Source organism: Idiotropiscis lumnitzeri, chromosome 1 (assembly GCF_059441095.1).
Source record: "Idiotropiscis lumnitzeri isolate Australia: NSW breed Sydney's pygmy pipehorse chromosome 1, RoL_Ilum_1.0, whole genome shotgun sequence".
NCBI classification, from domain to species: domain Eukaryota; kingdom Metazoa; phylum Chordata; class Actinopteri; order Syngnathiformes; family Syngnathidae; genus Idiotropiscis; species Idiotropiscis lumnitzeri.
The window spans coordinates 11893969-11918612 of record NC_142391.1 but is presented as its reverse complement, the minus strand read 5'-3'; the positions used below and the strand labels follow the sequence as shown (position 1 = coordinate 11918612).

Genomic DNA, 24644 nt, shown 5'->3' with positions numbered 1-24644 from the left:
TTAGAATAGGCTGGAAGAGTGTGATGGAGTCAAATGTCAAGTTTACCATTCTGTATTGCATATTCAAATTGCTTATGCTGATGCAAATAAAAACCATGTGTGCAGTCGAACACGCTGGCTTCGCCTCGGAGTTCGAGGGCTGCCCCGCGCGTAAATGACAGACAATCTTGGCTGGTTGATTCATTTGTTCAGGCTTGTTTTGATAGAAACATCCCTGACAACTAGTGAGCCTGTTCCAGAAGCAGCCATGCAAGCCCAAGACAGAACATTACCTCCATGCTTCACTGATGAGCTTGCGTCTTCTGGACCAGAGATGTGCCACAAAAGTTTTGGACTGATGAGGCCAAAGTATGGGGAAAGAAATAATATGCTTATAATCCAAAACACAATTCTGTGATCCAGGAAAACCATAACTCGGACTCATTTTTTGTCTTTAAGATATTGAACAAACCTAAGCCTGCTCTGGTCACTGTCCTTGCTCTCTTTCATCTTTTTTTAGGCCGACTGAACGATGCCCTGCTCTGCTCCTTCTCAAAAACAAACATGAGCGCGCTGACACATGCATACACACTCTTGCACACACCGCTTAACAGTTGCCATGACAACATTCAATACCCCTTCTTTCCAAAACACATTGCAGACTTTCTAAAAATACTACCATTTCTCGCAGACGACAACCTTGAGAGCAAATCCATGCGTACGAGGCAGGACTGTGGCACTATAGTGACAAATCCGAAATGAATGCCACATATTGTCTTTAGGCCCCTTATTCACCGTCGCGGTCATTCCGCATTGTTAGGTGACCTGAGAGAAGCTTGGGTCAGCGTCTCATCCGTCTCCAGCCCAGTGGCTAGACGAGTGCATGTTGTTGTGAAGCAACATAAATACTGGAGACACTCGTCGAGTGAGGAGTGTTGGCTGTGTGCACAGAGACAAATTAAGGCCATGTCAGCCACAGATCCAACAGCAGAACAGACAGCCTGCTCATGGATGATACAATCCTCAACTCAGTCACTAATGCGCGCGCAAACCGATATTCAAGCCTGCGGGAATACAATTATCTCCAAGACGTTGCCTGAATTTGTCAATTCTTGGCAAATCTCTTGCTGCTCCGGTCCCTCTTGATGTGATCTTGTGCGGTTGCATGAGTAGATGGGCTGATGTGTCTGAAGTCAACCTCATCTCTGCCGCTCAGGGCGATGAGCCATTCATGGCTCTTACATAACTGGCAGCGTCAAAGATATCGGTCCTCGTGTGACTGGAATCAAATGGCCGCCATTGTGTTGGGACCATCTGCGACAATGTGACAACACACTGACCCAGATTTGCTGTAAAATGTCAACAAGAATTCACTTTATTTAGACTTAAGTATGCACACACAAAAGTTATGAAACTGTAGCATGGAATTCAGTTTACAAAGAGTGCCTACTTGTTTGTGGTATTAACTCTAATCATGTGTGTTTTTTTGTTTTTTTTTTGGTCAAAGGATAACTAGATGAAGTCATCACTGGTCAGTAGCAGCTGATAATGATGAGGTAGACAGCGACACGCCCACTATGTACACAACTGGATGTTCCCAGGATAATACATCATGTGTCTGTGGCGCCTTGTAAAAAGATGACTGAAAATAGAGACAACCTGCATCGGGCAGTGTACCAATGCTAGGAAAAGAAACTATAAATACACCACCTACACAGCTAGTTGAACAAATGGTACACCTGGAAATACACTCTTGGGATATCTGCCTTGACAAAAATAGTTGTTTATTATTATTATCGTTGAAGTTTGGCAGTGGTGTTGAACTGCGCTGCATCATACTGGGAGCTGTTTCTAATATTTTGGTTGCCTTATTTAGCTACATGTGAGTGGCAACATTAGGAACACCGCTCAACATGTTGCAGAAAACCTCTACACCTGCTAACTCCGATGATTAACATGATTACACGAATGCTTCTTTGACAGTGTCAATCGTTCTGTGATGGATCATCAGATTGCTTGTGCGTACCTAATTAAGTGACCAGTGCGAGTATATTCACAGAAAATTGATTTTGTATTCTTAAACACTGGATTTTCTGTAAATCCACATAAGGTACGATAGCAGGTGGATGCACTGTAAAACAATGGCTCTATTTAATATACATCTAAGTTTAGAATATAAAAATAAACTTTTTCAATGTAAACTCAGGATAAAGCGTTAATAACCACATATCAGCAACTTGGATTTACAGTTGTATGGTGTTATCAAATACTTGGCACACTGTTGTTAACATACTTGGCATTGAAAGAAATTCATAATAATTATGTTCAGAACACTTTTCAACATTTCTTTTTTTTTTTTACAGAATATTTTAATCAGAGATGCTAGTTGCCTTGACTTGTTTTTTTGTTTTTTTTTAGCTGATTACAAATCTGCCCTCGTTATTTTCTCTGGCACGTCAGGTTTTTGTTTTTACAATAGCCATCCATCCATCCATTTTCCGAACAATAATATAACATAATATAATAATATATACAATAATATTTATTAATTAAGGGTTAGGTTCCGACATCATAGCTATAAATTACAACGCATGGTCAAATCCAAGAAATGAAAAAATTGTAAGAACCTGATCTGCTTGAAAAAAGATGATTATTTATTTATCTATTTATTTATTTATTTATTTATTTTTAAATCAACGCCACAAATACGTTTAGGGACACTTGAAGCCATCTCTGATTAAAATTTGTTGTTGACCAGTTTGATGATCCGCACGTACTATTCCTTACGCAATAAATTGGAAGGTAATTTATGTTCAAATTGAAAACAATTTTTTTCCCATCAGTTGTTTTGCGGTCGTGTTCGCATCCCCATTCTGAGGTTTGTTGCCACAACAACACTGACATAAATGACGACAGTGATTCACACCAAAAAGTTGAAAGTGAACAAAATCCTACTATACACCATTGACCTGAACATAACAGTCTTGTTTGTTAACAGTCAGATGAAGACTATTGAGATACTTACTCATGGCCTCCATTGAAGGGCGTGTCACACACCGTGTAAAGAAAGATGCACGGCGACACCGTAACAGTCAGAGACTATAGTAGAAAGCTATCAGTGTATAACAGTTCTTGTCAGTAGCTGTTGGTAGTGTGTCTATTTGGAAAAAAAAATGCTATCTTTGCCTCTCGTAAATACATTAAAAGTTAGATAACATACACAAAACAAAAACACTTTCATGAGTAAAGTGAGAACATTTTGTTTTGGTCACAGTTTGACCCAGAGCTGCCCGTGTGGGCCACACCAACCCGTATCACTTTGAGTAGCGTGACGTGTAAATAGAATAGTCATCGCTGGGCGACGCTTTTAAGATACATCACATATTTCACTACGGTCAGAAGATAAGATTAAAAGGCATTATATACACAAGTTAACCGTCATGCTTCTTTGCTTTGCTCAAAGTGGTTGGTTTTGACCCCGCTGCAAAGAAAAGCAACTCTGCAATCGGTGGAGTGTGGCCACACCATACATTCGCCTTCGCTTCGCACTCCCCACTAATGTACAGCAGCAGAAAAAAAAAAAAAGCCACAACGCTGCAAGTTACACAACCTTGTTCCATGGCAACCACAATGAGTGAGAGGACAGCAACAGCTCAGCGGCTCACGTGGCGGCGCCTCAGTCTGCCTTGTCCTCGCCGTTTTCGGCCCATCCTTGGCTCATGGCGGCCACCACGATGCCGTACATGTTGAGCCAGGCTTGACGCATGGCCGCCGTGTAGGCCTGGCCCAAATTGCACTGCAGCATGTAGAGAAGCGACTCCCCCACCACCTGCAAACAAACACAAGTCAATGTGGACGCCGCTGAATGCTGTTGACGTAATGGTGCTGGACGTTTGTCCTACAGCAAACGACTGGGGGTTGACCCCCACGGCCTGATGTTTCCTCCCCAGGTTGAGAAGAAAATCCCCCAAGGAGTGAAGATCGTCCAGGTGGCTGACGGCGGCATCGATCACAAGCATCACCTGGGATTTGTAAGATGAACCATTTTGTTTCGTCAACTATAGGGATTTGATCAACTTTTTGACTCCGTTGCTTCAAGATGGACACACTCAAATCGTAGCAATCCATAAATCAATCAATGATAATCATCCCCACTCTTACTAAAACACATTTTCGAGGGTGAAAAGCTGACCTTGGTGACATGCTCCAGGAACTCTGGGCTGGAGAGGCAGTCTTGCGTGTTGCCACAGTTTGTGTTGTAGTGGAAAAGACTGAGAAGAGCTGGGTCCAGCTCAAAAAGCCTAGCAGGGATACAAAGCAGAGATTATTCTATATTGGTTATACAGTGCATAGTTTGCAAGATCGGATGTTTTGGGGAACAATATTCATTCTCATTTATTGTACAGCAGAAGCCCAAAAATTGTGTTGTGTCTTGATATTCATTGGGTTTCCAACCTTGTTAAATCATCATTGATAATTGTTTTGACAAATAATTATTTATGCAAGGCAGGACAAGGAAGCTTTAGTTCTATAGCGCATTTCATTCACGAGGAAACTCAACATGCTTCACATAATTGAAAGTATATTTCAAAGCATTTAGAAACAAGTTAAAAAAAATGTCAATGCGACAGAAAAATAGTTCTAAAATTACTAAAATAACAGTTCAAGAAAATGATTTTGGGGGAAATGCAATAAAAGACCTTAGTCACAGGTATTGGATAAAAAAAAAAATACCTTAACCTGGATTTGAAATTACATTAAAGGTAAAAAAAATCTTATTTCAGAACAGCCGTGTTTATCAGACGGTATCCCTCTGCATTAATCAGTACCCAAGAAGTCGCTCTCAGTTTTTCAAAGAAGTCACCTCTGCTGTAGAGAGTACCTTTGGAAGACCAAGTAACTTATGCAGTTAATTATACTTCCCTATTTGAAAACAGGTCCGACCAATACAATGCAGACAGACTCAACCAAACGGTCAGACAGAGAAACGGCATGTGGGCAAGCACAGCAACGTGGATCTCAAGGAGGGGGCGGGGAGTCTCCCGTTCCTCATTGGATATGCATACAGAATTTCCACACATTTACAGTCACTCATGTTGTTTATCGTCTTATCATCCCATGTGTTATGATTCAATATTGAATATCACACACAACTGAAACAAGTCCTACTACAACAGAAAAAAATTTCCCCTATAAAGAAACATTTTTTAATCTCCCGTGCACGTGTCACATTTGGTGGCTAGTGGTTGATGATATTGAAGGCTGTCGCCAAGCAACTAGGCAAGCCGCCTCTGGTTTCCGGTGGAGGTGTGCACAGAAACGTGATGCTGCATGGAGTTTGAAACAAAACAAGATGACAAGATCTTCGATAGTTACCTGGAAAACATGATGACGCCATGAGGCACTTTATTTTTGCCCAGGCTTTCCCAGCTACTCCGAATCAGCTCCTTGTCCTTGCCTGACAGAGTCTCCATCCTCCTCGGGGCTTCCAAGTTCTTCTGGAGGGGAAACAAACAGCTCCTCTACAGGACAAGATGGCTAGGTTCTGAATGAGCCATAACACTGGAGGAGATCCTCAAGATAAAACTTGTGCACCTGCAAGACAAAGTGGAGCATCAAGTGATGCGGGCGGGAGCAGCAGGAGTGAGGATGCGCGCAAAAACACACACACACCTTCCCAAAAGGTAAGTCTTAGCTCTGAACTTGTCGCGCTGAGGTGTCTGCTCGCGTGAGCGCGTGCAAGCGTGTTTGTGTGCGTGCGGGGCAGCAGCTTTGCCTCAAACTCTAATGCACTTGCTCTCTGGTTTCCCCCCAGCCCACAGTGCAGACCAGAAAGATGCCAAGTTGCGCCACGCTCTCATCTGTCAGTGTGGCTGCTATCTCCGCTGCCCCTGACACCCCCCGCCCCCGCCCCCTCTTCCCCACTCGCCTCTTGACGTGCTCTCTCTTTTGCTCTCTCTCCAGTTATTATTCATTCCACAGAAGGAGAAAAGAAAAAAAAAAGAAGAGGCATTGCTGGCTTGTGTCGAGCCAGTCAGGCTTCGCGGAGCGAGCCGCAGCTCCCCCTGCAGGTGAGTTAGGGAATAAAGTTATATGTTTATATGTTGTGACATAACTCAAGACTCTGATTATCAGAGAATCAAATGCGTGCTCACAGTTAAATGAATTGGCTAGAATAACACATCACTTTAAGGAGACCGATATGTTGCCATGCGGCTTTCTTGAAAGCATTGTATGTTAGTTGGAGTAATGCAACAGGCATGTTCTAATGAATTTCTTGCACGCAGTTCGTGCTTTTAATATTATCTAACAGGTCGGGAAGGCCTGTGTTTGTTTTTAGCCGCGCCCCGTCTAATCAAAGGTGCATCGCTGTGATACGCTGTTCCCATGACAACCCAGGAGGATGTAGCCGAGGAAGCTGTGTCACGTGACACCTGAAACCTCATGGAAGGGCTGTGATAGTCATTAGATCGATAAGCACTACAACGTAATTGTTTTTATTATAGTATTGTCACAGTAGTATAAGTCACAGTGGATAATTATATGCCGTTGTATGATTTATTTATTTATTTATTTTTTTCAAAAAGATACATTGCATTCGTGGCCGTAACCATTCAAAGTAATTTGACCTTCAGGCCGATTTTCAATAACATTCTGATCCAAACTCTTCAGTCGCTTTGTGGAATGACACACTCGCCCAAAGAGAGGAAGCATTCAGTCTCCCCATGATGAGCTTTTGATTATGATTGACTACATATTGAGACATTCTCATGTGGTACTTACAAAAAAAGATCAGAAATTCCAAGCTGTCAGCTGTATAAGCAGAGCCTTCCAGTGGAGGCCAGTGTACATGAGTACAGTAATTGATGTGGGTCTGTGGGATCGCAGCAAAAACCACCAAGCTGGTCAATGTGACTGCACAAGGATTTATTTAGGTGGCAGCGCGGCTATAGTGACTCGCAAGTTCAACCAAGCTCTGTGAGAAAAGGCCTGTGTGTTCTCAAATGCAGTTTACTTTATACTTGCGAGACTTGAAAGTTTGAATACTCACGAGTTTAATCATGCTAATGTGCAAAATGTTTTGAGCGCATACGCAAATGAATGTCACAGACAGAAGGAGCTGAACAGGTGTTAGCATTTACTTTTGAAAATGTTTATTTTCATAACCAAGTGTCCACAAACATGATTTTAGAGTACATTGTTATATCGACAAGCATCTAAAATATGACATTGTGTGGCTCATTTACATGGTTATGTTTTCTCGTTGGGAGTTTTTTAGTTCAGATGTTTTGAGATTTCTTAATTTATAGTTGCACATGTTGGCGTATTCCATTGTTGATGTGGTGAAGCAGACATGAGTCATATTTGAATACAGTGTTGTGTTCTGGCCAAGAGGCCACAAAAACATTGTACCGTCTTATCATGACAATCATTCTCCTTTGGACGGCAACGCTGTTCTCCTCCCATCTTCAATTTTCTCCACCGTCGTCTACATTTTCCTCCCTAAAGCAGACATGTTGGGTTAGAAAATGTGTATATTGTAATTATATTTCATTTTTACTTGGCTCCAATGTTTTTCTTGTTCCGGGCAGGCCCTGACAATTATGCAATGTCACGTGAGCAAAACCACATGAAGTGGACAAGCTATTCATAATATTACTGGACATAGTGGGAAGAAAACAATTGCTTAAAATTCTCACTCCGCATGGCTGCAGTATTTGTCAGTGCTGTGGACGTCTGGGCTTGTGTCATGCTGAGATTTTGATGAGATGGGCGACTCGGTGGCCGCGCCTCCCTTTTCTTCAACAAAGTGCTCTTCTACACCAGCTTTCCTCAGCTCGTTCTTGTATACTTGCTCCGCTTGAGCTTTGGCATTCCTCTGGGAAAAGGAAAATGACATCACGGCAGCACCTGCACGCAGATGGTGATGCGACGGGCGAACACATCACTCACCTGTTTCACTTGTTCAAACAAAAGGGGACGCTCGCGAACACGGGCCTTCATGTCCTGTAGATCCCGCATGTAATCTCTTGTCCTTTGTCGATCCGCCTCCCTGAGGTATATGATGTTCTCATCTTACACAAATTGGAGAATGACGACCTTTCTGGCCCATCACTCACCGATGGTGCTGCAGTCTTTCGTTGTAGACTTCTTTCAAGCTTTTGTGAGGGTCCAGCAACTTGGCATGGAGGGAAACCGTCTTCCTCATGGCCTCAGACTTGCTCTGGTATTTCCTCAACCAGTCTGCACTCTCCTGATTCTTCCCATCCCTCACCTCCATGGATTTCCTACAAACATACATTCTTTTAGGTACATATGTTACTGAACCTGATCAAAACTGTTGCATGACAGGGCAACTCAGTATTTCCCCTAAATTGCGGGATTCACTTACTTCTTAAGTGGACATTTTAAAAAACTGTAAAAAATACTTTGGTTTATAGGCAGGAATTGCACAAAGACTAGATAGCTTTGAATTAGTCACTCGCTCGCTCACTCACTCACCAAGGTTATTAATGTTCACAAAAAACTAACATAATAACTAAAACAAAAATTGAAAAAACATTACACAAGGCTTGTGACTTATTTTTTCCATCTTGCAGTCGACAAACACTCCATATATTTAAAAAAAACTCAAACTAATACTAAAACTAATAAGAACTAAACTAAATCAAAACATTTATTAAAAAATAAATAAAATTAGTAAAAAGGAATAAATTTGCTCTAAAAACAAATAAAAACTAACCGAATTAACAAAATCCAAAACAAAATAAAAGCTAAAAAAACTATTACAAACCTCTCACTCGCTCTCACTCACTCACAAGCTCAACATGATGCAAGTTGTGACCTTACCTGATGGCCATGGAGCGTTTCCTTGTTGCATCTGTGATGTAAGTCGGAAGTGTGTCTGCAGACAACGACTTGAGGGCACCACATGACTTACTTCGACTTAGATTACTTTGACTTGATATCTGTAAAACATGTGTAAATGAGAAAGGTTAGGCAAACATTGTAAGCACAATTTTACAGCCAAGGCTCATTTAAATGATTAATGGTGACCTCGAGGGCAACACTGTATTTTGGGAACTAGAACTAGAGTCCAGACATGTTTAAAAAAAAAAAATCCCAACTGTGAGTAAGCTAGCCTCCACTCAGGCAACATAAAACAATCGGGGGCCTTTCCGATGATGCTTTTTATAACACTGTTTCAATATCATATGCACATCCCTTTAATATCAGCACTAGTTAACAAACAAATTTTATGGATGTATATTTTTCATTATTTTTCTCTAACCGCTGGGCTTCTGCTAAAGTCCTCCGGCAAACCCCCCACGAATCCTCCTGAGAACAAACTCAAGAATAGGACATGAAGAAAACTGAAATATTATGTAAGAACGGGTGCACGCTTTACATATGTGCATTGGGTACAGCCTGGAAAGACTTGACAAAAACTCCCTTCCCGCAAAGATGACATGCACATGGCTTTGGGATAACATATTTTGAGGTTAGCTGCAGAGGTTACAGTACATACAATAATGGTTGGGAGGTTTATAAATATCTTTCTTAGAGAAACCAACCCCATGCCGCGTTACCCTGTTCTATTTGAACTCGCTACATACACCTCAAAAGACAGAAAAAAAGATGAGACACTTATGATGATAATGATGATGTATGATGTATCGTTTCCTTTTTGGTGTTATGGACCCTATGTCTTATAGCAAATGGATACTCATCCTAAATTTGTTTAATTCAATATTAGACATTGGTACATAATCACAAATTCTATTGAAGCCTGAAAAGTGATGCTTCAATTCAATGCCAGATTTGAATCAGAGTTTTATGTGTCTATTATTATTATTATTATTTATTATTGAAGCTGATGATTAAAATGATTACCCTTGATTATTTAATAATCCATCCATTATCTGTAACGCTTCTCCTCACACGGGTTGCGGGGGGTGCTGGAGCCTATCCCAGCTATCTTCGGGCAGTAGGCGAGGGACACCCTGAACTGGTTGCCAGCCAATCCCAGGGAACACAGAGACGAACTCACACGCTTACCTAGGGGCAATTTAGAGTGTCCAATCAACCTGCCATGCCATGTTTTTGGAATGTGGGAGGAAACCGGAGTACCCGGAGGAAACCCACGGAGGAGAACATGCAAACTCCACACAGGAAGGCCGCAGCCGGAATCGAACCCACGACCTCTGCACTGTGAGGCCATCGTCCTAACCAGGCGCTTGATTAATAATAATAATAATAATAATAATATTCCCTTTATTAGTCCCACAATGGGGAAATTCGAGATTCGAACCCAGGCCTCCTGGGGAGACTGGGTTCTGAACGCGGCGCCTTAGACCACTCGGCCATCCTGGCAGCCAATTACTTAATGTTTTGCCTTTTTCAGGTTTTTCAAGTATGCATTTTTTTTTAAATCTTGACCTATGAAAGCTTGCGTGATATGGACAAGAAAACTGAGGGCATATTTGGAATCAGTGCAAAAAAAAATATTTGGAAAAAATGTAGTAAAATGTTGTTTGGTGACCAGTGTTATTGTAAAAGTACAATAAAGCACATTTAAATAAATAAACAAGTAAAAGTGGAAGTGAGCTCCTGCAAGAAGAGGGATGTTTACCTGTGACTTTTCAGGACTCAGCTTAATTTGCCGGGCAGGAAGAGCGGATGTCCTCAGGTAGAAAGGCTGACACTTAGTCAGATCTTTACTTAGTGACGTTCTCAGACCTTCTGTCTGCAGAGCTTTGTGCAGCCGGTTGAAATCAGGCACCTGGTGGTTGATCTTCGGTTGGAAGCTCGGCTTCTGATCCAGGAATGCCAGCTTTTCCATTCTGGTGCGCTCTGCAATGCGAAGTTTGGGCTTCTCTGGTTTCTCCTGCTGTGTGGTGCTGATGAAGGCTTTCCTGCAACGCTCCTGCTCTGCACAAACATTGCGAAAAGGAAATGGATTTTGTCATTTTGTAACACAAAAAATATTTAGCACATCAGTTTTTGGGGGTTACAGCCCTTGTAATGGATTTCTAAGTGTTCATACAGTTGAGTCCATACAGTTTTTCTACACCATTATAATGGATTTATAACATATCCATCCGTCTATTCATTTTCATACCACTTATAGTCTATTCCAGCTGATTTGGGGTGAAAGATGACAACTTGGATTGGTTGCAAGTCAGTCTGGCAGACATTCACACTCACATTCATACCTAAGCACATATAAACTCCACAAACGAAGGCCGGAGCCGAACTGTGAGAAAGACACGTTAACGACTTATCACTTACAATGATGTCATTTTGTCTTAGCTCTTTGCTAGACCTCACCATTGTCATCACGCAATCATGTAGAAAGAAAACTCTCACACCTGCTGGTGGTTTAACTTGTTTAGGAGAGGACTGTTGAACATTCTTTACAGTTTTTTTGGCCTCCAGTGAAATTTGGTTGAACTGCTCAGCCAGCTTCTCGTGTTTCTTCGTTTCTCTCTCCTGGAAGCTGAAAGGCTTCTGAACAGAAAGCAGAAAGGTTTTCCTTTGCTCTAACCCTTGCTTCCTTTCCTTGTCCCTCCGCTCCATCATCTCCCGGTAGAGAGGAAGTCTAACTTGAATGGGGACAGGAAGTGCACTGAACTTTTTCTTGCATTCAGCCTCGGCCTCCTCCTCTTTTTTCTGCTGCGTTGTTTTGCATAAAGCTGCTCGTTCGCATTGCTGTGTTCGGGTGGGAGGCCGAGTGGAGTGTTGCTTGTCGTCGGAGGAAGATTCCCAGACTGGAGCAGACAAATCGAACGGCCTATAATGGTTTGAAAGATTATTTTGTGGCACGTGGCAGATCTCCTCTATACCCCAAAAGTAGAGAATGAATTCCTATTAAATAAATCACATCTCTCATAATTCAAATAAAAAAGCGCACACTGAGGAGACTTACTTAGTCTGAGGATGCAGTTTGTTTGGCTCTGCTGAGAGGAGAGTGTTATGATGAATCCTTCTCTCCAACTGTTCTCTGTGCCTCCTTTCTGTCTCCTGCAGCTGCCGTTGGATCTTCTCGCTTAGGTAACGTAGCCTCTGATGGAGGATTTCTTCGGATTCCAAACCATTCGGAAACATCATCTCTGGCTCTGACATATTTGTTGGTCAAGAGGGTTGAAATGTCATCTGAAATACAAAGGGAATCATAATCAGTCATCTATGTATGTATCTATGTATGTATGTATGTATCTATCTATCTATCTATCTATCTATCTATCTATCTATCTATCTATCTATGTATCAAACAAGTATTTAAACTACAAGCAGTGAAGAATATTTCTGGTGGGAAGAAAATCTCTTATTGTTGTAGTATAAATTCATTGGACTCATTACTTTTGGACTGCTTCTTTATTTAGATTATCCACCTCCCCATCAATTTACCTACAAGTTTCTATCAAACCCACTATCCAGCTAATCGAGTAATCCACTAAAACAAACTTGGAATTGGGCACTAGAGCAAACTAGGAGATGGCCGTGCCCCCTGAGTGTAACTTGTTACCTTGGCAACCAAACAGTCCACTCAAATGAGCGCGTAATGTGGATAAAGCGTCAATTTAGAAAAGTATTATATTAATTGTTGGTTACAACTATGATGTGCAAGCCGTCGTTGTAATTTTGAACAGTGTAAGAGCTGCTAACCTGAAAAAAGGCGAATTGTGTGCGGTGTGGCTCTGCATTGAGGCTTCTTTCTTGTTCAGTAATTGTCAGCGATAAATTATACAGTAATGAATTTGGGCTTGTTTGCACAGAAGAAAAGGTGAACACAGTCTTAAATAAATATACAATTAAAAAAGGGGGGCAGGGGGCGCACCAAAGTAGGTCAATCTTTCGTCTCGGTCGGACACCTGCGCGGTCAAAAGCGGAAGAGCCAGCAACGACAGAGATCTGTCGTGATTGGCTAAAAAGCCGGAAGTGAATTCTCCATGCCCCAAATTGTCAACACAACATGGCTGTAGAACTGAGGTGACTCGGCTGCTCTTTTTAGGACGCGCTCAAGGAGAAACCACCATTTCATCGTATATTTAAGCGGTTAGACTTCGACAAGGGAATGTTTATCCAACTTTGATTCAAGGCTTGTTTCGTTTGAATACCGAATGATGCTAAACCTTACAAGGGCTAGCATAGCCCTAAACGGGTTCGGGCGATGTTTAATTGCAGAAAAACGCGTATCTGCAGTAAAAAGTATCAGTCGCGGACTAGTGTGTGCAGAGCATGGCGTCGATAGTAGCAACAATGAGGTTTATGATGTTATTATATCCGGGGGAGGGATGGTTGGATCTGCAATGGCATGCTCACTAGGTGAGTAACCCCATCCAACAGTCAACATCCAAAAGATTGTGTGCTCTGACTAAAACAATTATATGAGAAAAAATCGGCAGCAATCGTGATATGTAGTTTTCCCCTGACAGGCATGGATTACAACTTGTCAGAGAAGAAGATCCTTCTACTTGAAGCAGGAAACAAGAAAGTGATGGATAAAGTACCTGACAGCTACAGTACCAGAGTCAGCTCCATCAGTCCAGGCTCTGCTTCACTCCTCAATGGTGCAGTAGGCTACATCACCCATTTTGTTTACCTCTAATGCAGTGATTCCCAATCTGCCGTGGCACGTTAGTGTATCCAAGCTTATTTAAATGGTCGGAAAACTATTGTTCAATTTCTAAAAACTAAGGTATCTTAGTTAATGTGTTCATGTCAGCAACACACAGTGATCGGCAGAAGAATGAAATGCTCAACTGTACAATTAAGCTATGTATCCATTCCTAGAACAGAATCATAGCTTTGTGTTCAAATAACCGGCCCAGACCTCACACTAGTTCAGTTTGTGAGTAAAGTGAGACAAGACCATCACTATTTCACTTTTTATTTAGTGGTGTGTTATGAGACTTTTGCAGTGTCAAATATCTCTGTTTTGCCTCAATAAAACACTGCATTAATGGCATAAATCAAAAAGTCAATGTTGCAATTGTTATGGAGTGTTGATGAAGAATTTAATGGTGTTGGTAGTATAATATATATAATATTCCAAGTTTTATATTTACTTATTTATTTTGCCAACATGCAACATATAATTTTTCATGCAGTGTGAAAATATATTTTTTTCCCCCAAATCCCACATTGCTCTCTTTCATATGTGGTCTTCAAAATCCCAACATGTCAGCCCTGCGGGCAGGGGAGAGTAGAGGGAGTCAATGAATCTACAAAGTTGTTTAGACAAACAGTGTCGACTTTATATTTGACTTTATTTGAATCTCACCTACAACATGAAGCATGAAGTGGACGTTTGTTGTGATAGTAGGAGTTCATCCATGCAGAAGGGTCATTAGTTATGCTCAGCATTGACGCAGCATAATCTTTAGTAGACGTCGCCATTAAATGAGGGGCTGGAGGAGTGTTGCCTATATCCCCAAAATAATTCTACCTCCTCCCGTCTCACTCCTCTGTTGACAATGAGATGATAAGATGAAGCCCCTACACGCAGGACCATATTCACTTCCGTAAACACTGTTTCACATTACATCATTTTTTTTGGGTGCAAGTCACTCAACGATGTGCCTTGTGCACGTATTACATCAAGACCGCGTTTTATTCGGATTCTAAAATGCTTTTTTTTTTTGTAATACATATGAGTACAGAAAAAAGATCCGATTTAGCCCAAAAATCCAAACTGGGCATCGCGGCATGTAGTGTAAACACATCCTTAATTTACCTGATTCTGATTTGCCAGTGGTGGCAAGGTAAGTAGAGCTGCATCTGTTTTGTTTTTGTTTTGCATGCACAGATTCATTTTAGCTAACCGTGTTAGCTTAAGATAAGCAGCACTTAATGGACTGTTAAATTGACATGGTGGTGATGCAGGAGGCACGGCGTGTTTGCGCTTGCCAATATATTTGTGCACCACATACACGCAGTATGGTGTGAAAGTGCTACCTCTGCGAATTAAAATGCACTCACTCTCACTTTATTTTTTCCATACTCTGGGCTCCCACTCACCGCTAAGTGACATGGAAGAGGAACGTGTGCCCCCGCCCATTGGCGAGGTCCACCCACTGGTCGTCATTGTAACTAAAGCTCGCCATTGGCCCAACCGTATATGAAGCAGGTTGAGGGCTGGCTCGTTGCACAAGGGATTATAAAAGCATGTCGCAGACGTTTAATGTCAGATGTTACTAAGAGACCTGGAAATGGTTTGAAATAGTTTAAAAAAAAAAAAAAAAATCTGTCTCTTTTCAAGACTAAGTACAGCTAAACGCAGCTGTCATTATTGTTGCTTTAGCAGCCAGGTTGCATTAGTTCCATTTCTCATTTTATTGCTGTCATTACATGTTTTTCACTAGTATTGTACCCTTTTGTGGTGTCATAGGGGAAAAATCAACACATAGACACGCTTCGGGAAAATATTTGTTATCCAGGCGCCATGCAACAACTCGTTACGTGATATTTTTGCCCCAAATGTCAATTAAATTCAGAATTGACCAAATTCAGAGTTTTCAGCGTAGTTGTCTCTTTTATTTTTCTGCAGATATTGGTGCATGGGAGCATATCACAAAACTGAGGTGCAAGCCTTATAAAAAGATGCAGGTAAGGTATCAGTCTTTGATTCTGTTATCTGTGTAGCTCTGAAGACCCCCCCCCAAAAAAAAATGTAATGTTTTATGCAATTTCAACGTTGCCATTTTTTCTTCATTTGATCCCATCTTGCTGTTTTGAACATGAGAAGTACTGCACACTGATATTCTTCATGTATTTCTGTCGTCCAATAATCATAATACTATACAATTTGTGGAGAGAAAATTCTTTAACATTCCACTTGTACTCCCATCTTACAGCGAAATGAACAAGAAACTCATTTGTGGCCTCTGTAATTATGCACATGGTATAGCGTCATTTACATTAAATGCTGGGTTCAGGTGACATGTAATTTCTTCATTCCTTTATGCAATGTCTGCTTTTATCAGCAGCCCTATAAAAAAAAGCATACCTTCATGAGACACCAGCCAGCATTGGATGACCTAGTTTCTTTTTTTTTTCTTCTTAAAACCGTGTTTTTGATGAGGATGAAATCCTTTTGGCATTTGTAAATTGCTACTCACTCCCCGTGTCTTCTAATTATGAAGATTCATGCGAACAAGTGCAGCAAGATGAAAGGTTGTTTGCCGCTTCATGGCAATGGATGCAAGGCTCAGCCCGGCTTGTAAGATGTGGTCGCTGTGTACCAAAGCCTTGACCGCAGTGTTTCACTCCGGGGCTAAGATGTCATCATGCTGTGCCTTTTAGGGTGATTATGGCAGCCTACCTCACCCATGATACCTTTTTATTCTGCTACTTTTTTGTTTGTTTTGCTTGCTGGAATCATAGTCATTCACATCTTAGCCATAGAAGGGAAAATATGTGCCGCGTGTCTAAATAACATTTGCGCCGTGCTAAAACTCTCCCCACCTTATAGTGAGAACGAGAGCGAGGTCATTTTCTATTCAAGTTGCGCGCAAGAAATCTTGCAAGGAAAGCAAGAGCTGCATCGCATCAACCTGCGTCAAACAAACCCTAAACAATTTTTGGGTTGGTCTCTATTTTTTTTTTTTTTTTACCCTCTTAACCACTTATCACGATTTGCAAACCCCAAACGCCTTTTGTGGGTTTTTTTTAAAGGGTATATCCCCTGAATTTATGGTAAGTTGGAAAGAAAGAGTAGTAGCAGCACTCGTGTATTACAGCTGAATGATGGGTTACCTCAGCGTAGTTACAACCCAGGAGAGGATTAAGCAAACACTTTCACCCTCTCATGTTGAACTCAAATGGCACTTTCAAGTTAAACGGAAAACAATATTATTGACGTGCTCCATCCTTTTTACAAACATGTCATTTGTGCGCCAAATAACATGTTTGAAAAAGACCAACTTGTTAAATGCCGCTTAGTCTTCCACCTTCAAGATCAGTGATTCTCAAAGTGTGGCACGCGGGTTTGCGTCAGGAGAACATGAAAGAATCGCTGGTCTGAGTACATTTCGGTTTAGGAATGAACGAGTTGGAAAAAAAAAAAATTCATTATTCAAATTGTGGTTTAATATGCAATTATTGTTTGAAGGTCTTCTTTCCATGTATTTTCTAACAATCAAGCAGTAAATTAATCCGTATTAAACAATATCAGATTCATCATACATAAATGCATTAGTCTATAGGGTAAAAAAAAAAAAAGATTTGATAAGAGATTTTTTTTTTTCCTTTATCTTCTTTGATTAGAGTTGTTAACTTACGAAACACTTACAGGTCAACAAAATTCTACCAAAAAGGGCCAAAAATAAGATTACAAAAATAATAATAAAAAAATAAGTAAGTATTCTGTGGGTCTGTCACGTCAACTTTTCATCTTTCATGCAACAATATGTAAAAATATGGAGTGCATTTCTTCAGGACTGACAAGATATAGAGAGAGAGAGTGTCCAAATTAGGCTATTTTTAATTTTAAATTATATTTCCATTTTATTTCTTAGCAAATGTCGATTTGTCGTTGATTAATCGTTCAGCCCTAATTCAGTTGTATTTCACTTATAAGTATGTTGCATTTAATCTTAAACAGTTTTTTCTTGTTTTTTGTTTTTTTTATATAATTTTCCTAAATTTAAAGTGGGTATTAAATATACCAAAAGAAAGAAAACCCCTGTCTCTTTTAAAATGTACACTTAGGCCTACTATGCTACTGTATTTTGACATTGGTCATGATGGTGGCACTTGGTGCGCTAAGTATTTTCCTAGATTGTACTTTGGATAAACAGTTTGCAAACCACAGTTCTAGATGACTGGTGTGTTGGTGACCTAATCTATTTAACAGGCTGTGCCAAGCTTCGACAGCAACTTTGACGTGATCATCTCTGCCCAGCTATATATATCGAGGCGGAGGATTAACTTGAGGCGTGACCACAGGCGTAATGACTCTCTCATTTAGGTTTGGGATGCCTGCTCCGATGCCCTGATCACGTTTGATAAGGATAATCTGGAGGAAGCGATGGCCTACATTGTGGAGAACGACGTGGCCGTGGCTGCGCTCACCAAACAGCTGGACAGTCTGTCTGGTGAGCAGAGCGTCACTCAGTCAGCCAATTGTTTGGCTCCGCTGGCCGCACGGAGCCCATGCCACCACATTATTCCATCCTCTTGTTTTTTTTAGTGGTATTCCCGCCATGAGCCGTTGATGTTTTTTCCGTCAATTTGAATCAAAACCTCACATTTCAGGAACTGCCGAGGACACGTGAAGTGGTCCAGTGACCTATTTAAAGCTGCCATGTGCTCCTTGTCCTGCCACCACCAGCCCAGGCTCGAAAGCGCTGACTCCCTACAGCGCTCGATTGCTGTTGGCATTCAACCAAAATGTTGCAAATAAAAAGCAACCCCGCTATGTGCTTGGCACTTTCAGTGGCATATTTATAAATGCTCTTAGTCCAAACAAGGGCCGTGTGGTTCCCGCTCCTTTTTGGCCTCATGTGCTTGCCATTTGTCTTCCTCTCATTCTGCTCAAAGATGTAGTACATGAAAAGTGTGCTGCCTGCCAGCTGTTTTCAATGAAATCGCCCTCTCCAATCACCAAAACCCCATATTTAACATCCGTGTTCCGTAACCAGTAGCCAATCTGTGGATGGGTCCCGCTCCAAGTCGGCATGAGCAAGCGTAGCTCAGGCTGCTTTCATGTTCTGGAGGACCAGCTGCCGGTATTTTAGGAAGTGCAGAAGGAGGTTTGATGCAATATCCAACAAGCCGACAGCATGTGCAAAGCGTGGCGTGGTTGGCTTGTAGATAAACACTATTAGTCCATGGCGTGCGGCAGACCAAGGCCATTAAGATCTCCTTGTCCCAGGGAGAAGGCCGCGATGTTTTACAACTAGTCCGCGCTTGGAATGACAAATATTAAAAGCTAAACAAAAGGCCGAGATGGATCGCGTTGTTTTCACTTGCTGTTTTATAAAGTGACTTTTTCCTTCCTTGTTTTACACTCTGATCATTTTTAAGATAACATGCAAGTCAAGTACAGGTCCAAAGTAGTGAAGTACTCATGGCCGACGCCACACCAGGCAGTTCGTTCCGTCCCCTGGGTGCAGGTCATGTTAGCCAGCGGGGAAACTCTCCAGACCAAGCTGCTTGTAAGTTAGATTTCTTGATTCAAATTCCTAACTTTGATTGGCCTCATCATCAATTTTGGCTTTTTTCCTCAGATCGCAGCAGATGGACCCAATTCTATGGTGAGGCGGCAATTAGGGATCCCCACAGTCAAGTGGAATTATGACCAATCAGCTGTGGTTGCTGTGCTGCATCTCTCTGAGGTTGATGATGAGTTCCCTCCTTTTTTCTGACTTTACTTTGATGTGCATGATTTTCTTTTTCCATTGTGGGCTTTGTTGAGGTATAATGCTAGAATAACAAATGTTTGACCTGCATATCCAAATGAGTCAGAACTTTCTCAGGTAGATTCCAAGATACAACCCTGTGATGGTTCAACTTCTTTCAGCAATTAGCAACAGTTGCTATGCTGGAGTTCATGACCCCAAAATGCTGGCCTCTCATTGTTCTTTTGCCAATGACACATCACAGAAATATATGACAGCACACGGTAGCAGCCTGCCTAACCGCCGTGCGTTCATGTCGGCCATATTGGCAGGGGCGACTTTCCCATCAAAGGCAATACATGGACTTTTAAGATTTTGAAAACAAGTAATTTATACACCGATTTTCAGTTGACTTTTTTGTGCCAAAGCACATGTGCCCTAAATGGACCATGTATACCATTTGAGGGAAAACATCATCAAAGAAACATTTTTACCTTTGAAAGGTTTCTATTTGTTGGGATGGGTCACATCATCTTTCTGTTTTGATTGACAGCGTTTTGTTAGTTTGGGTAGTGTACTATATTGAATGAGTATGACGTGGTACAGCTGCACAATTACAACCACAACTTTAAAGAAGCACAGTGAAAATTCTACATTGGATGTTCTGTGGCACTGGAAACCTTTTTTTCCTTTGACTTTTGAAACAATTTTACTCGTGAGAATATAGAAATAAACTGATGCAGAGTGTTACCTTCAGAAAATCTTAATGACTTTTACTGTTAATGTTTTAACTCAAACATTTAACGGTCTTTACCGCCAGGAAAGTGTAAAAATCAGTTAACCTTTTAACCCGCTTCAAACAAAAAAAACACTCTTTTGACATAACGTGAGGGTGATTTGTCGATGTCTCACTTAGTAATTGCACATTAAAATATAACGAGTTAATCCCAGGATATCAGGAGTGGGCAAACTTTTTGACTGGCGGGCCACAATGGGTTCTAAAATTTGACAGAGGGGCCGGATGGATAGAATGTTTTGGTAACCTTACCTCATCGGAGAAAAAAAAAATACATTTAATTTTAAATGAAAGTGAACAAAAGCATCACAACAGTATATATGTCTTTGAAAAACCACAATATTTAGAAAATAAAACATTAACAAGGTTTATTCATTCAATTTTTTTCAAGTTAGGCGGGCCGGATTAAAAGGGTTAACGGGCCGCATGTGGCCCCCGGGCTGTAGTTTGCCCACGCCTGCTGTAAATAGTAATAAAAACACAAAAATATTTGCTCAATCAATATATTATCCATCCATCCATTATCCAAGCCACTTATCCTCATGAGATTGCGTCCATTATTTCATGTAATATATTTGTCTTAACAGCCCACAGAGAACAATGTTGCGTGGCAGAGGTTCCTCCCAACCGGACCCATTGCAATGTTACCGGTAATGTATTAATTTTTTTTTTCTTTTTACATTTTTGGGGCTTGGATTATTAAATGTGTATTGTTTGATCGTCTGTTGTGCATCATCCTTGTTCCGCAGCTGTCGGACACAACGAGCTCTCTAGTGTGGTCAACCAGTCATCACCTGGCCGAGGAGCTCCTTGAGCTGGATGACGAGTGCTTTGTTGACGCCATCAACTCCGCCTTTGTGAGTGCCAATTAAAACAACGGAGCGTCCGTCAGATCGTTGTTGCAGCCTGTTTGTGCGCCGTGTCGCTTGTGTGGTTCGTGTCCTCCTCACGTCCAGTTGGTTTTGGGAGATGTAAACACTTTGTTTTGACCAGACTTGAAACAATTGCAATATTTCGTTGGACAAATGATATACCTATCCCTTTCTTGTGTTTGGAGGAACTCCTTTTTCCCAAGCTGGCTATTTTTACTGCCCGCTGAAGGATGGGGTCACCACGGTTGAGTCACGTTTGGTTTCAGTCCTGGTTTGGTAATTAAACTTGCGGTCTCCCAGTGTCGACCATTACTGCATGGAATGTTTTTCAAACAGAGCTAATTCGACTGTATTGCCTGGCCTGCATCTTCTTTTAATTAGCCCTGCTCTCCGGGCTTTGCCAAACCCTTTAGTTAGGGAGGGCAAATAACGGCCCTTGCCTGGAGTTCAGCTTTGCTCCAATGTCAGCTAATTTCGTTGTCCACACGGAATGATCTCGTCTGTTTTCTCTCTCATGCGCTCTTCTTTCCCTCTGTGTGAATCCCTCCGCTCGGTGCGCCCGCAGTGGAGTAACGAGAACCAGTCGGAGCTGGTCGAGACGGCCGGGTCGCTCTTCCGGAGCACACTCGCCACCATCTTGCCGTCGGCGGGTTCGCCACGCCAGCTGCCCCCGAGCGTGGCGGCCATTGGCCCGAAATCCCGCGTCATGTTCCCTCTCGGCATGGGCCACGCATCTGAGTACATTAGGCACAGAGTTGCACTTATTGGGTAAGAGAAACTGGAGCTTCAGTTATGTCATATTTAAAAGCGGAAGTCTCTCACACGCACACTGTCGTTTTTTTTTTATGCGTGCCTTAAGTCAAGGTACCACTCCAGTTTTAACCGCTCCTGTGAATTCTTGTGAGTTTTTTACCGCACATTTTCCAAAAGAAGGAATTTATGAAGAGAAGAATATACACCAGAAGTTATGTGAAGTGGATATAAACTCGTACTTAATCTTATTCTGCTCAGGGTTGTGCGTGAGCTGGAGTCTATCCCAGCAGAATTTGGGTGGGACGCCGGGTACAGCCTAGACTGGTAGCCAGTCAATCACAGGACACATATAGACACTATGGACAATGTAAAGTCTTCAATTAAACACGCATCATTTTGGAATGGCCGGAGTTTGTGAAGAAAACCCACGCAAGTACGTGGCAAGGGAGCATATGCCAAGGCCCGAAACGCAACTTGAAGCAGAACCGCTGAATTTTAAAGCAGAAGTGCGTCGCCGTGCCGTCTGGGGGGAGCTGATTGTTAAAAGTTGAATGCATGAGGCCGGTAGCCACACAACACACTTCATCTTTCTTCGTCGCTTGACATTAAAGACGAGACTCACTGCCTTAATGATTTTACCTGTTCATTTTAGCATTGATCAAATTACTTTTACTTTTATTTGCGGCTTAAGATTCTTGGCAAAGAATGGTATGCAGATTCACAAAGGTTCTGGATGTGGACAGTTTAACCTTTGAATGCATTATTTATGCTTGGACAATTTTTCCCGAAATCTGAACCGGGTTTAAACAGATTGTGTTGTACTTTTATTTGGAAGAACATTAAATAGTCCTGTGCGTGTGTGTGCGTGTAGTGTATTTGTAGAGACAAGCATATATTTGTGTTTCCAGGGACGCAGCCCATCGTGTCCATCCTCTGGCCGGTCAGGGAGCCAACCTGGGCTTCGGGGATGTGGCTTGCCTCACACAGCTACTGAGCCAGGCCGCCTTTGACGGGAAGGACCTGGGTCAGTGAGCGCTCCAAACAGACACAAGCACTGCAACCAAAACTCGGTGGTTTCCCTTAAACTATTTTCCAAAGGCCCATCTCACGTGCATGCTGTTGAAATTATAAAAAGCATCTTGTTTGATGTTTTTTTTTTTTCTTTCCAGTATTCATGTTCCAACAATTGCATGCTCATTGCTTTTCATGGGATATTGTGTTTTTTTCCCCCCTGAAGTTAAATTTATATTATATTGCATTTATTATTGACTCAATGCCACGTTTTAATCCCCACTTGTTTGTTATGCAGGAGCAATGCAGCACCTGTTAGAATATGAAAGCGAGCGCCAGCGGCACAACCTGCCCATGATGGCCGCCATCGACCTCATGAAGCGCCTCTATTCCACCAATACCGCTCCTTTGGTTCTCCTCCGAAGCTTCGGCCTGCAGGCCACCAACATGCTCCCAACACTAAAAGTAAGGTCGCCTCAACCTGATCATGCGATCGTTTCCAAGCTGAGCTCTGCCGCTACGCGCTTATGCGCTTACACGTAGCTTCGCTTCAGCAGTGCCTGTAATTGCCGGGGCTCTGAACGTACTACTATGGCATCTAAGTTTAGCCCCAAATTTAGTGTTACCAAAAGTGTGTGGGTGGGGTGCAACGCTGGCACTAGGGCAGCGGTGGTGGCTTGTGTTTTCACACCCCTTTTATTACCGACCACTCATGTGAAATGGCTTTATTCACTACTAAATGATTCAGACCGACGCTGTAAATTGTTGTAAAGAGGACGCACACTTTCAGTGCCGTGAAAAAGTATTTGCCCCCTTCCTGAGTTCAAATTGTTCTATTTTTGTTGTTGTTTTTGCAAGTTGATTTTAATATCTCCCAAACATAACTCTAGTAAATGTGAAATGCGGTTCATAAATAATAATTGTATTCATTTAATTATGTAACTGCGTCCCCCATTTGCTGAATCAACAAATCATTTCACGGAAAGAAAGCTCTGCGGGGAAGCTTTGAATAAGGCAAATCCTTTTTTACGGTACATTAAATGTGACCTTTATTCAACATTGGTCCACGGGGATCCTCAGCTTCACTTGTAGCAAGCATCGTTAAAAGAGATGTTTCCTGTTTTGCTTGTGCAGGAGCAGATCATGGCGTTTGCAAGCAAGTGAGCCAGATGGCCATTCAAAGTTCTGCAAACATCCTGGGCTCTGCTTCAATCTTTGCATTCAGATTTGTTTCCTCGGTTTGCAAATTGTTTGTAGAAATGTTAGACAGCAACTAAGTTTAATAAAGATTTATTTTTTGTCTTCTTCTTTCCGTTTGTTTTGCGTTTGGGCCTCCAGAATCATGTGTCTAAAAGCAAGCTCTACAATGATAAAGAAATTAAAATCCTTCTTGTGGAGAAATGAATCATCTCAACGGTTTTACTCTAATTGATTTAACATGAACATAGAATACCGTTTTGACCGCTTTAATACTTTTGTGTCTTTCTGATGAAAGGTCTCACTCTCCACTTCATGTCTACTGCAGGCTCCTCAGTTGACACTGACAGCAGTGCAACTGCTGTAGTTATACACTTTCTCAGTGTGAAAAAGGTTAAAAGCTTTGGTAGTTTTGATTTAAAAAAAAAAAAAAAAAAGAAAATTCTTCTTGCCTTCTCTCTGCTCTATGATTCCAACCCTGTTTAAAATGCATCGAGGTGAGAAAAGCAGATTGGTGCCAGAAAAATGTTTTCTTTTTTTTTTTTTGAAAGCACTCAACCATAATCACAAGTGAAGTAGTATCCTTTGAAAGTATGGTGGGCATGTCTCCCAAAAAGAAAGTTTAGGCACTTATTCTATCAAAAAAAATGTATCAATGCCGTTTTTGCAAATCATGGTGGACCAAACACC

At 41.7% G+C, this 24644-nt stretch overlaps 3 protein-coding genes and 1 long non-coding RNA gene across 6 annotated transcripts; 2 read left to right on the top strand and 2 right to left on the bottom strand.

Annotated features, from left to right (window-relative positions):
- Positions 1-1345: 1345 nt before the first annotated feature.
- ngb (neuroglobin) lies at positions 1346-5869 on the bottom strand. The gene is made up of 5 exons (XM_088317141.1): positions 5653-5869; positions 5356-5574; positions 4172-4280; positions 3882-4001; positions 1346-3808 (listed from the first exon to the last, which is right to left on the bottom strand). Exons 2-5 carry the CDS (start codon positions 5451-5453, stop codon positions 3656-3658), a joined length of 480 nt encoding a protein of 159 aa, XP_088173267.1. The 5' UTR covers positions 5454-5574; positions 5653-5869; the 3' UTR covers positions 1346-3655.
- On the top strand, positions 5240-12603 carry LOC148343213 (uncharacterized). Its single transcript, XR_015846652.1, has 3 exons — positions 5240-5663; positions 5795-6050; positions 12010-12603. It is a non-coding gene; the product is annotated as an uncharacterized LOC148343213 (long non-coding RNA).
- On the bottom strand, positions 5924-12941 carry fam161b (FAM161 centrosomal protein B). Of its 2 annotated transcripts, XR_015846650.1 has the most exons (10): positions 12649-12941; positions 11909-12135; positions 11352-11773; positions 10613-10911; positions 8830-8948; positions 8100-8267; positions 7933-8032; positions 7680-7858; positions 7393-7482; positions 5924-6044 (listed from the first exon to the last, which is right to left on the bottom strand). XR_015846650.1 is itself a non-coding variant. In XM_088317102.1 (9 exons), the coding sequence occupies exons 2-9, from the start codon at positions 12103-12105 to the stop codon at positions 7449-7451; spliced, it is 1518 nt and encodes a 505-aa protein (XP_088173228.1). In that variant the 5' UTR covers positions 12106-12135; positions 12649-12941; the 3' UTR covers positions 7128-7448. The 2 variants fall into 2 exon arrangements, 1 of the variants encoding a protein (XP_088173228.1); XM_088317102.1 differs by lacking the exon at positions 5924-6044 and having other exon boundaries at positions 7128-7482.
- On the top strand, positions 12852-24064 carry coq6 (coenzyme Q6 monooxygenase). 2 transcript variants are annotated; one of them, XM_088317128.1, is made up of 12 exons: positions 12852-12972; positions 13419-13553; positions 15533-15591; positions 17954-18080; positions 19012-19142; positions 19215-19322; positions 20709-20771; positions 20871-20978; positions 21559-21761; positions 22655-22770; positions 23056-23222; positions 23892-24064. In XM_088317128.1, exons 2-12 carry the CDS (start codon positions 13421-13423, stop codon positions 23919-23921), a joined length of 1245 nt encoding a protein of 414 aa, XP_088173254.1. In that variant the 5' UTR covers positions 12852-12972; positions 13419-13420; the 3' UTR covers positions 23922-24064. The 2 variants fall into 2 exon arrangements, with proteins under 2 accessions (XP_088173254.1, XP_088173246.1); XM_088317120.1 differs by having other exon boundaries at positions 12888-13308.
- The last annotated feature ends 580 nt before the right edge of the window (positions 24065-24644 follow it).

What these genes read in the sequence shown, in the direction of transcription:
- fam161b (XM_088317102.1), bottom strand. Translation starts at nt 12,105, where the DNA reads ATGTCAGAGCCAGAGATGATGTTTCCGAATGGTTTGGAATCCGAAGAA. An exon ending in ACAAGTTAAACCACCAGCAG is followed by an intron (nt 10,912 to 11,351) that starts GTGTGAGAGTTT and finishes ATGTTTGTGCAG; the next exon opens with AGCAGGAGCGTTGCAGGAAA. An exon ending in AAACGCTCCATGGCCATCAG is followed by an intron (nt 8,268 to 8,829) that starts GTAAGGTCACAA and finishes GTATGTTTGTAG; the next exon opens with GAAATCCATGGAGGTGAGGG.
- coq6 (XM_088317120.1), top strand. Translation starts at nt 13,104, where the DNA reads ATGATGCTAAACCTTACAAGGGCTAGCATAGCCCTAAACGGGTTCGGG. An exon ending in ACGCCATCAACTCCGCCTTT is followed by an intron (nt 20,979 to 21,558) that starts GTGAGTGCCAAT and finishes GTGCGCCCGCAG; the next exon opens with TGGAGTAACGAGAACCAGTC. An exon ending in ACATGCTCCCAACACTAAAA is followed by an intron (nt 23,223 to 23,891) that starts GTAAGGTCGCCT and finishes TTGCTTGTGCAG; the next exon opens with GAGCAGATCATGGCGTTTGC.
- ngb (XM_088317141.1), bottom strand. Translation starts at nt 5,453, where the DNA reads ATGGAGACTCTGTCAGGCAAGGACAAGGAGCTGATTCGGAGTAGCTGG. An exon ending in GGCGTCATCATGTTTTCCAG is followed by an intron (nt 4,281 to 5,355) that starts GTAACTATCGAA and finishes TATCCCTGCTAG; the next exon opens with GCTTTTTGAGCTGGACCCAG. An exon ending in TCAACCCCCAGTCGTTTGCT is followed by an intron (nt 3,809 to 3,881) that starts GTAGGACAAACG and finishes GTTTGTTTGCAG; the next exon opens with GTGGTGGGGGAGTCGCTTCT.